This window comes from Cygnus olor, chromosome 1 (assembly GCF_009769625.2).
Source record: "Cygnus olor isolate bCygOlo1 chromosome 1, bCygOlo1.pri.v2, whole genome shotgun sequence".
Classification (NCBI taxonomy): Eukaryota; Metazoa; Chordata; class Aves; order Anseriformes; family Anatidae; genus Cygnus; species Cygnus olor.
Window position 1 is genome coordinate 43,266,743 of NC_049169.1, and position 12,286 is coordinate 43,279,028.

General features: G+C 39.9%; 1 protein-coding gene across 4 annotated transcripts in view; it reads left to right on the forward strand.

Annotated features, from left to right (window-relative positions):
- TEF (TEF transcription factor, PAR bZIP family member) overlaps positions 1-11,928 on the forward strand; it is a 20,821-nt gene extending 8,893 nt beyond the window's left edge. For 2 of the 4 annotated variants that reach the window (XM_040554283.1, XM_040554270.1), the window contains exons 2-5: positions 1,796-2,122; positions 3,599-3,819; positions 4,383-4,594; positions 6,536-11,928. In XM_040554283.1, coding sequence (XP_040410217.1) covers positions 1,796-2,122; positions 3,599-3,819; positions 4,383-4,594; positions 6,536-6,557 — 782 coding nt within the window. In that variant the 3' untranslated portion in view covers positions 6,558-11,928. Of the gene's footprint in view, positions 1-1,795; positions 2,123-3,598; positions 3,820-4,382; positions 4,977-6,535 lie in introns of those variants that run through there. The other 2 variants (XM_040554260.1, XM_040554278.1) reach the window with 1 other exon arrangement.
- The last annotated feature ends 358 nt before the right edge of the window (positions 11,929-12,286 follow it).

The following is a 12,286-nucleotide window of genomic DNA, read 5'->3' on the forward strand; positions in this document are numbered from 1 at the left end:
ATCATCTTTGTGTGAAGCAGAGCAGACACCATTTCCTTACTAGCTTCAAGTAGAAGCTATTTAGAAACAGTCGATTTGGATCGTGACTGTTAACCTACACATTTGCTGTGCACAAGCGAAAGGTAGGAGAGTTAACAAAAAGGGGTTATGTTAGGGATAGGTGTTGGGAGATAAAAGTTGGGAGGCAGCAGTGTGAAATTACAAGAGGGAAGACCCACAGCTGCAAGGAGATGATGTTAATGGAGCTCAGATCCAGAAGCTGCTGGTCTGAATTTAATGTGCTCTTTAGCTACTTGCTGTTAGTCCCAAGCCTGTGGCTGGTAAGTATTTTCTCGGATGGTTTAGTTTAATTTATGTATCTTCTATTGCATAAAATGTTCAGAGTATGGTAGATTAAAATGATAATTTACTTTGTATGGTAGTGCTGTTCTTTAAGCCATAAAAAGCTCTTTCAGTTTCAGTTCCATACAGCTAAGGCAACAGCAGAAGGAATGCCAATTCCATCAGAACAGGTTTTATATAAATAGGATTTTCTGATTTAGAGCGGAGTTTCACTCCTCTCCCACCCCTGATAAAGTAGAGTACTCCTTTGGTCGAGACTGGCTACAATACGCTGCCCTATTGCCAAAGGATTGTGCGTGTTGTCATGAATACTGGAGATCCAAACTGGGCCAGTGTGCATCCCTGGAGCCCTTGATCCCTCAAACTGGACATCTGTCCGCTTCTCCGATGAGACGCGATTCCCCGCTGGTATGGGTGCAACTGGTGGCCGCTCCTTTTGGTGGCGGCGCTGGCTCGAGTAGTCCCAGCCCTGGCGCTGCTTCTGCAGTGCCTCCTTGCAGTGCTGGTAGAACTGCATGGCTACACGGAGAACCGGATCAGGAAAACGACTTGGATTTTTTTTTTTTTTTGCCAGCTTATTTTTGTCTCTTAAATTATGTAATTATTCTATAACTTGAGTTTTCTGCTTGGACTCTGTCCCAGACGATTGTTAGGATTCAGTAGCTATGGGGAACGTAGAAACAGCCATTTTTCTGTGTTTCATGTCCTGTAGCATAGTAAATGGAGAATTTCATCAGTCTTTTGTGGCTTGGGGGTGGGGTGTGGGAGTATGCCTTATTAGACATCTCCCCAAAGAGTGAAAATTGTGTGTACTCTGAGCTATCTATAGCGAACAGCATTTGGAGCTATTACTTTGTGTGGACATGCTGAGTCATTTTGGAAAGAAATGCATCTAAAATCCTGAACAATAGTGGTCCAGGTCTCTGCTGTGCTGTGGGCATTCTAGCTAATTTTCAAATGTAATCTGAAAATCCATATTTCGTTCTTTTTTGTATCTAAATTATTCTTCTGCATCTTCTTTCTCTTGTGTATAGAATAAGCTGTTCTGCTTCCTCGGAGTCCTCTTAATGGCTTCCACTGTAATCCTACTTACAGACATTCACTTCCCCGTCTTCCAGGACAAGTCTGTTTTTTAAAAACAAAAGCTATTTTGCAGTGACTAGTGAATAATAAGCTAGATGCAGTGTTATATCACACTTGGGTAAGTTATCACAGCAAAGATAATTGATCTTCAAGGCTACTCAAATATCTGTGGTCCAGCCATCGCAGGGAGCCAGAGCGCTGCATGCTGAGCAGAAAGGAGTGTTGCCTTTCAACATCTGCATTTTCAGATTGTGTCATGAGGCAGAAATACAGTTTACTGAATTTCCTTTCCTGGGATTTTTGTTAGACTCTTAAACCTTGGGTCTGTCCTGTGTTGCAGCTTGTACAGTGACCTACTTGTATCTTTCAGATAAAGAGAAGGAGAAGATAAAGCTTGAGGAAGATGAGGCAGCAGCTGCCAGCACTATGGCAGTCTCGGCTTCCCTTATGCCACCCATTTGGGACAAAACTATTCCTTATGATGGAGAGTCTTTCCACCTGGAGTACATGGATCTGGATGAGTTCCTCCTGGAGAACGGAATTCCTTCCAGCCCTACTCACCTGGATTTGAACCAGAATCCACTCTTGCCTGTGGCTGAGCTGGAAGGAAAGGAGTCTGCCAGTGCTTCCACTGGTTCTCCCGCATCATCCTCTTCCACTGCAGTTTACCAGCAATCTGAAGCAGCCTCCAGCACAGGTAGATGGAATAATGTGGGGCTTTGAGGGACTTTTGTTGTTCTGCTATCAAAAGGTGCCTCCTCAGATCAAAATGGAGATGTGCTAACCCATCGGTGTTAGCTGTAGCAGGTTAAGTAGCTCAAAATGTGCTCGATTTAGAGCTCAGTCCGCGTGTCAGTTCATGAAGATGCTGCCTCTCTTCTTCCTCAGTCTCCCTCCTGGAAAAGTGAGTTAGTGTCTTGTGAGTGTGCAGTCTCGTTCTCCTTTTGAAATCAGAAGAACTGGAATGCCACCATAAAGAATTTACTTTTTTTGGTGTTGCTCATTTGGTGAGAAGCTGGGTCTGTTGTGAACGTAGATGCTCAGGTTATGTTGTAACAGAGTTGAGAGTTTGTGACAGGTCATTTGTACTGCTTTGGCTTGGTCTGCTTGGGTAAACTTGTGCTAACAATGTACTTCAAATAACAATGCTTAGAAAAAATAACCAAGTTTTTCTTTGCTATCCTGTGAAACAGGAGAACTGACTTTCGGAAAAGGTTTGTTAATGATGCAGTTTGATGTTCTGTGTTGCTTTGAAGAGGGAATAGAGAAACAAAGAAACAAAACTTTGTACTTAAATGGTACTAGGAAACTTCTACTTTTCATGAGTAGTATGGAGATCTTCTCTGTTAAAGAATTTAGCAGCTCAGTTTGCTCTAGGTCTGGAGTTTAAACATCGTAGTCTCTAAATGTGCGCAGTGCTGTTTCATGAGCAGGGTTTACAGAAAGCATTTTGCTGAGGTCCTCTTCCTCAGAACCTGTGAGAAGAGCAAACTGTGGTACTCCTTCAGTAAGACGTAAGGTGTGGGTTTTTTCCAGGTGGTGTATGAAACGACTTATTCATTGGTCTCTACTTCAAATTGCACTGACAATTGCAATTCATGTTTATGAAGTTTGTAAGTGATATATAAATATGATAAAGTTCATATGAATGCTGTGTCAGGCAACCTGTCGGGGATGTTTCTGTTTCCATGCGGCAAGGAAGTAGCATACTGTGGCATTTTTAGCAAACCTACGTTTGTGTAGTCCTTTAGAAATGCAGTTATCTGTCCTTTGAAGGACCAAGGGACTGCAGGTTTTGGGCGAGCTTGTTTCCGTGATGTTTTCTAAGGCACAAAACTCAGGCTGATACAAGTTTCTTACTTAAAAGGTTGCCACAGCAATGTTAATGTGTAATCAAGTACACAAAGCGTGCTGAGGAAGTCTTAGAGTTTGTCCCGCATCTGTCTACTCACGTCTGTTAGTCTGGCAGATGTTCCTGGAGCTTGTTCTTACGTGGACCATGTAGCTTCTCTCTCTAAGAGAAATTGTACGGTACCAAGCACCTGTTGGAGAAATACCAAATAATACTACTAGATGCCACTAAATACTACTAGATAGTAGATGCCCAACTTGGTTTCTGAGTTAATTCTCTTCATCCTGCTGAACGTGTTGTAACTTCTCCTGTTTTTGCCAGAATCCCCGCTGCAGAATGAGAGAAATACACCCAGCCCCATTGATCCTGACTGTGTAGAAGTTGAGGTGAATTTTAACCCTGACCCTGCTGATTTAGTGCTGTCCAGCGTGCCTGGTGGTGAGCTCTTCAATCCTCGCAAGCACAAGTTCACTGAAGAGGACCTGAAACCACAACCGATGATTAAAAAAGCAAAGAAGGTTTTTGTCCCAGACGAGCAAAAGGTAACAGATTTATTACTGCAGGCTTCTCTAGGCCTTGATCAAAGTTTTTCACTCTTTGACCAAACACTTTGACATACAAAGGTAATGTGCTATACCTACGTGATTGGGCAAAAGCATTGCCAAGAATAGAACTGGCAAGTCAGCTGCTGTTCTTGCTGTTTTGCTGGTTTAATACCATGAGATAATTACTGGGCAACTTAAAGTGCTGTACACAGGAATTAGAAGAACTATCAAGTCGCAAACTCATCAGCTGCACTTTTGAAGGCCAGTGTATGTATCTGACCAGCATTATGCGAGATCCGGCTTTAAGCAGCCCAGACAAGAGAACATGCTTTCTGTGGAAGTTAATTCCTGAATTGAAACTAAGTAAAAGGTGCATTTCAGTTGGACAGCTTAGTAGCCGAGTCTTAATCTCCCTAGTTCTAACAATGCATTTTGTTTGTCTTAAAACAAGACTCATGTGGGGATGAAATCTTACATAAACTGATACGTAATGTCAGGTTTTATAACTGATATAAAATGTCAGGTTGGCATCTTTTTTTCTCTTTTTTTTTTTGTTTCAGGATGAAAAATACTGGACAAGGCGAAAGAAGAACAATGTGGCAGCAAAGCGTTCCCGTGATGCTCGGCGACTAAAGGAGAATCAGATAACAATTCGTGCAGCCTTTCTTGAGAAAGAAAATACAGCCCTGAGGACGGAGGTTGCAGAGCTGCGCAAGGAAGTGGGGCGATGCAAGAACATTGTTTCTAAATACGAGACCAGATACGGACCCTTGTAAGCACACCCCTTTTCATTGTTAGGGCTCCTTGTTTTAGCCTCTTAGACTTCTCTGCCTTCTGTAGAGACTCAAATAAAGTTTGTGGAGGCTTTGCCATCTTGCATCTATACTACAAAAAAAAAAAAATCTGTTGGCACAACTTGTTCAGGCCCTTTCCTGATCATGTTGCCCAAAATCTTAGTGTCCATAGTTACAACTTTTTTTTTTTTTTAACACTGATAGAGCACTTTCTGATGTCGTACAAGAGAACAGATCCACCTGTCTGGAGGAATATATGTGGATCCCTCCTGACTGGACAGGGCTTTTGCTTTCTGTTCTAATCTCCCTTTTTAAATGGAGAAAGAGCGTAAGGGATTCTGGTCCTTGCTTTTTTTTTTTTTTTTTTTTTTAAGAAAAACAAACACCTCCTGCTCTTTTCTACCTGTGCCCCTCCCCCCAAGTCAAATTGTAAAATATAATTTTAAGGTTTAAATAGATGTTGCTGGGCAGCATCATGAAATTGTTTCCTCTCCCATTTAGAGGCACTAGAAAGCACCTGTTGTATAGAACTCCGTTCCTGTTGAAGAGGGATGGAGGAGGCTTTAGGACAGGGAAATATTTCATCTCTTGTGGAAACAGAGATATCTCTACCGTAATGAATGTGTTATGTAGACCAGAGTTAGTGCAGTGTTGATAAAATACTGCTTGAACCTCTTTGTAGGTTCTAATTCTTGATAAATTCCAGAAACCTAGGATAGAGAACAGTAGGGGATCTCTCACTTTACAGATATGGACAAAATAATTTGCTGTAGGTTTTAGGCTGTGTTCCTATACCACCCGTTCTCTTTTTCCCCAGAAGAGGGACTTCTTTCTTGAACTGCTGATGAAGCAGCATGTTCATGCTGGCTGAGGAGTAACAGAGATGGTATCATTTAGAAAAAGAGGTCTGGCTCATTGGTCTGAACCTTGAGGCCTATCTGTTAAGGAATTGCTAGTACCTTTTTAAATTAAAAAAGGTATTAAAACATCTTTTTCCAAAGCGTAAGAAACAGAGAAACCAGCCACTGTTACTTTACTGCACCTTAACTGTTGTACAAAGGTTTTTGGTTTTTTGTTATTTCGGTCCTTTGCCTCGTGAATACACTATGGAACAAGCTACACCCACTCTAAACAGGAACAATTTACCTCACTATCTCCTGTGTAGCAACATATCTGGACTCTCCATGCCTGCTGGTTCTCTCTCCAGCATGCTTCCTGTTACAAAATTAGCATACAAGACTTGCCCTCTTGGAAGTAATCCATTCTCAGCACCAAGCGCTGCTTCAACAGTATGTGGTGTTAAAAGAAAAATATGTTGTGTGTGATGTTGGGACCTTCTCCATGACCTCCAGCTGCAAGAACCAGAAGCCTTAAAAGAAGTATTTGTCTAGAAGTCCTCTTAATAAGGAAAGCTCTCTTAAGATTAAGATAGGGGCTATGGCAGAACTTTTAGGCTATGCTTCCTGGGCTGGTGCTTGCATTAGGGAGTAAACATGGGGTAGAACACGTTGAGGGTAGTTTCCAGTTCCCTTCTTGAAATCTGAAAAGAATACTAAGAAAAAGAAAATGAGGATTGTTTTTTGGTTCTAAAGACTTCTTGCCTAGCTCGTCTTTTAAACGTAATGGGGAAATTGTTATGAATTTAGACCAACTGTGTGTTGACTTCTTAAAGAAGTGGAGAAGCAGGCTAATCCAGAACACTTAAAGTAAATGTATGCTTTAATCTGTCTCCCCCTCTGTTACGTTCTAATTTGACCAGAGTGGCTCTTCATGCAGCATTGGTCTAATTTCTTTGAAACGTATGAAAAATTGTCACCCTTTCAGCAGGGGTTTTTCGTTCACAGGGTGGTGTGTGGTGGTGATGGTGGGAAGTATGTTATAAATAAATTGTCACACTTAACACTTTGCTTTGTTTAAAGTGACTTATCTGATTCCGAGTGATGCAACTTTAAAGACTTTTAAAAACAAAGAAACTAAAAAGCACACATGAATCGCCAGTCTTCAGAGTGAGCAGTGAAATCTATGAGGTGTCCCAACACAAACAACTGACGATGACCCTGCCTGCCTGCTTTCCTGCAAGTACCCCATCTGAACTACCCAGGGCTGGGCATGATGAAAAGTGCAAAGTCTCTTTAATTCTGTATATGGCTTTCTTATCTGTCTTTCTCACTGTAACTATGAACTACAACAATAAGCTAGCTTACTGGGGTTTTGTCGAGATGCTCAAAGTTCATGTCTCAAAGTCTGTTGACAGCCTATGTGAATAGTGACTCTGTTTTGGCACTCGAGTGGAAGAAAATAGAGAGTTTTAAATGGAAGTGTCTGTATATATTAAGAACTGCTATATTTTAAGACTTTTTTTTTCCTCTGCAGTAGAGTAAGTTGTACCTAATACTGCAGCTCACTTCTGGTACAGCGTAGCATCTTGTGGAGTACTGTGAGTGCAGAATCAAAGACACCAAGCAAACAGCAGTCTGTGACGTGTAAGACTTCCAGTGCAGAAAAATACAGCAGATGTACTGAAACAATCCAGAAAGCACCCCAGTGTGCCATACAAAGAGGGGTAATTAATCTATATCTAATGACCTGTGTAACAGTAAAGCACTGCTGTAACCCGCCTTTCCCTTTTTTCAAGGCTCAATTTCTTTAATAGTATCTCACTAAAAGAAAATCTATTTCTCTGTAATGATTTAGCAATCATGGAAAAGGTGCTAGTCTGAGCTGCTGATCCCCATGTCTTTTGGCAGTCTGAGACTACCAAATGAGTATTAGCTCCAGCAAAACAATGGCTATTAGCTGCCATACTACAGTTTTCTGTCTCTTGACTACATGAGAACTGCGGTGGTGAAAGAGTACTTCGTTTGTTTGATAAATCCAAAACAGCCACTGATTTCACAGCGTTACAATGCACAGCTGAAGTATCAGGGCCCTTGTACTGGTGTGCAGGAGTAGACGAAAGCTTAGGCAGCTGATGGGGATGTTTACTGTGTGTAGAAGATGGAGAAAGTAGGTGGAAGTTCCTTTCGAAGAGCTTCATCAGCCTAACAACAACTTACATTTATATTGAAGAAGGTTAAGAGCAATAACTTTTCATTTCTGGGATAGTACAGGGCCCTGCTTGTAGCCAAGATGAAGCTTGTAAGATGGGAGTGAAAGTACAGTGTATTTATGCCTGGAGATTGATAAACAGAGTACACCTCAAGAAGAATAATCCTAAAAGCTTTCAGAAGCACAAGTGCCCAAGTTATGAGGCACAGCTAGTTACCAGCAAAGCTTGATGCTATCAGATTGAACAAGTATTCTGAATTAGCACTTACCCAAGAGATTCCACCCTTCTTTTCAGAGCAGAAAGACAACGAGAAAAAGATGGAAAACAGCAAATAATGCTGTAAACTTAATTAAGAAAATCAAAATTCAGAATTCATAACTAGCTTTCTGAAGGTATAACCTTTGTAAAAGGCATGTACGTTAAATGCACTTATTGACCGATTATTTTTAATGGACCATGTTCTGACGTCAAGAAAGTATTTTTAACTTTTTTGTTAGTTACAAAATTATATTAAGTGTACAGACATAACTTGCAGTTCTAAAGTTCTGAGGTGATCTTTGGGTATCATCCTCAGAAAGATGAATAGTTAACTCCATGTTGCTGAAATGTCAGCATATATCACTACCTGTAGCAAATACTGCAAATTTGAACTGATATTTTTGGTAGTACTATTTTTTTTTATTTTGGTGGTAAAGGCCGTGCCATGAATCTTTTTTAAAAATACTGACAGCGTGTAAATATAGCAACTCTTTTTCCATTTATCACTTCTAAATTTTCAGTTGGCTTTGGCTATTCTTGAATGTCATGCTTCGTGACATGCTTAAATGACATGCTTAAATCAAAGTTAAGGCATATTGTAACTGGGCAAGGAGTTGCTAGTCCTTCAGTTGGGTCTTGCTGTCTTACTGCTTTAGAACATCTTTTAAACACATATATTGTATACGGGATCTGGCTTTGCAGTATGCCATGCTATTTTAACAGCAAAATACTTGGTGAGTGTAGTATGTGCAATTCTATTGTTTTTTTTCCTGTTGTATTGAAAGTTTATACAGTGGAAACTAACAGTGAATGTTCATTAGATTTTTTTCTTTCTTTCACAGAAGACTGTTAGCAAATTCTTCTACTTCCCTGTAGAACAGTACAAATCTGCACGTTCTGTGATTGTCTCTACAGGTTGCAAAACTGGAAAATAACACTTCAGTGTGTGGTTTAACTCCTATAGTTGGAGATTTTTTTAAAGAAGGATCTTCAATGGTAGATAAGAAGATAGTAACTACAAAAGGGGTGTAGGTATTTCCAGACAAAAAAAATTGTGCAGTGCTGATTTCCTTTCTCAGTTCTTGCAGTCTCAGGAAGTTAAACTTACTGCTTAGCATGCTGCTCCTTTCAGAATTACTAACTAATAATCATGTTTCTTTGACTAGGATGGCTATCCTATTTGTAAGTGATAACTTGGACGCATTTCTCACAGTGATTGTAAGACCAATATTCTTTTAGCTCAGTTTGTGTTAAAAGATGCTGAATTGGCACTGTTAGTCTGAAGTTCTCTAACCTTGGGACATGCTCTGTAGAGGCTGCAAGTGTGCCTAATGCCAATGTACCCCATCCTATCCATCAAAGGGACCATCTCCAAGGGGAGGGAATAAAGGGAATGCACCTTTTGGCATCACTGCAGGGATTGCCATTAAAGGGAGCAGTTTTCACATGTCTGTGCATTCATTAGGAAATAGAGCGAAACCAAGCAGCCATTGCACAGCACTAGCTTTCAAAATACATAAACTGTTGATGGGATGTTGGCAGTGTGTTGTCTTATTTTACAGAAGAAATTGACTATGAATAAGCGATGAATAACACTTAAGGCAGTATTGTTTTCATACATGGTCTTCTAATCTACACGGTTAGATTTCCTTGTAATAATGCATTTTTGTACTTAAAAATTCCCTAAGAGTTAAATCTTTCACCTGTTGCCACGATCTGCTCCCACTGAAGCTGGTAACAAAGATCTCATTAACTCCACTGGAAAAAAAGCTTTATTCTGATGTGGTGAACATGAAGTTGTAGCAAGCACTGGAGTTATGGATATCTTTGCTTTACTCTGGAGCATTCTGTGCTGGGATCAGATGGATGTACGTCAGATTGCAGGTGTAATGTTGGTAAACTGATCCGTCACTTGATCATTCATAGAGTTTTGGTGTTCAGACAATCTGAAATCTGTTTCCTCACTCCTGCATGGACTGGGTGGGAAAAAAAAAAAGTGTATTATAAGCTTGTGCTGGGAGAAGGAATGCTTGTTATTTTTTAAGACTGTTGTGTGGCTTTTTGTAGTTTTTTTGGTAACACTTTCTGTAATTCCTGACAATTTTCCACTTCCCTGCTGTGCTTTTTGAAAGCCTAAGGTAGTATAGCTGTAGAAATCACTTCCAGTGTTACCTGCAGGTTTGCTACTAATCTTACCAAATTTATTTCACGTTGCGAGGTGTAGTGGAAGGCTAACAGCAACAGCTTTGAGAATACTGTAAAAAAAAAAAAAGCCTACTTATGTGTGTGGAGGGGAAATATATATATTTTTAAGACAGCAGAAATAGTGGACTATATATTTTTTTAAGACAGCAGAAATAATGGACTTACACAGAAGACAATATTGCTGCTTAGCCTTGCAAACCTCTTCAGCATAACATGGCTTTCTTCCTTGTGATCAGATGCCTTCATTTTTAGTGAGAGTGAAGGCATCTTGGACCTTTATAAAAACCCAGATAGGATTTTGTTCATCCTTACTGTTTCTGCTAATAAGCACAAGATGAGAAATGCAAATTTGTCTTAATGTATAAATCTTTTTTTAGTAACTCGCATCTAAGTCCATAAGCAGCAAAATAATTAATGCTAGTATTTTGCCTTTGCATTACTATAAGATACTGGCTAGCTTTCTAGATTTTCAGGTAATTACTCTGACCTGTATATCTGCCACTGTAACACAGTGAAGATGGATAAACTTGCAACAAAGGACTGGGAAAAGGGTAGAAAGAATAAGCTTAACTAAACTTCTGTGGAGATGCTAACATAATACTAATTGAGAAATTATATTTTAATTTTTGATAATGCAGATTTGTCATACAGAATGTTATTTTTAGTTTGGTAGTATACTGTCCCCTAGTAAGTCCCTTTTGGAATGCAGACTTCTGAACGTTGAAGCAGCAACAGGGGAAACGGAATCATTTGAGGAAGATACACATATAGATATAAACATAAATATACCTGGCAAGTGGAGCGAAGAATGAAAGCAGGAAAATAAGAGTACTGCAAGATACTGACCTGAATCAGATTGCGAAAACGGAAGCCTTGCTGTTCACAATTCTGTAGCAATTTGGGTCCCCTGAGTTTAGCATCACAGATAAGACAAGTACTTGTTGACGTTTTCGAATCTCCTTTTCTTGATCTCATTCCACAGTTCAGAATAAAGTGAAAGGAATATACAGATAGGGAGGAGAGTTACTGCAGAAAGGCGTGAAAAAATTGCTATTGCTTGAACGAAGTGTGCTGTTGCACTGGGACTTGACCTGCCCATGTGAACTGATAGTGCTGTGTCATGAGGGAATTACTATCTGAGGCCCCAATATTTTAAGGCCTCAATTCTGATATCAGTTCTGCATGGGATGAGCCCTATGTCTATAGAGAGCCATGTGGATTTCACAGGATCTGTTCTTGAATGTGAAGCTCTGCCCAGGCAGTCAGCTGCAGAATTGTGTCCTTAACACACTGTCAGTTGTAGTTATAAGGCTGTTCATATTAAATGTAATCTGGGTGCCTGTTACATAGCCAAAACCCTTGTTACTTCATTTTCCCAACTAAGGCATGAGCAGAAGCCCTTTGCTGTACAACATCTGTAAAAATGTACTTCACATCCATCTAGTAAATTAAGGCATGTGATTTTGGTCTGTGGGTCTCAACAAACTTTGCTCGTGTACCTGCCTGAATGTTTCCTTAGATCTGCAGCTATGTCTCAGTGAGAAGGTATGCTGGGATTTGTTTTCCCGAGGGAGCACAAGAGCAGCTCTCATCTGTAACACTGCAGGTGGCTGCTTGCTACTGGCCAGGATCATGGAAGGATGCATCCTCTTGCACTTTTATGTGAAGTTGTCTAAAATATGGTGATTAACATGATTATTGAAATACTGTATTTTGTATAACTTAGAACATGTAAATACACTTTTAAAACTGATCTGTTCTATGAAGTAATAAATAAGTGCTTCCATTGTAATACCTGAATATTGTTAATGCTTCATGTAGCTTGATTTGGGATTTTTTTTTTTCCTAGAGAACTACAGAAATCAAAACCAAGATTGATGTTGTGGAATTCTAGTCTAGTTGTGATTCTTTCTATCAAGAAAAACGTGTTTTAAAAAATGAGCTACTTAAGCAGAGAAACTGAGAACTTGAGGGAACTGATTCTCTTCCAGTCTTTCTTTAATGGTAGTCACTGATGACACTAACTATTCTTCCCACCCCATTAGCTGACCAATTAATTATGTTGTTTGTGAGTAGGAAGGTTTGTGAGTTTGGAAAGTGGCAATATTAAATGACTCATAGCACTTAGTGATTGAGGAAAAGTAAAGTTTGTTTTTTT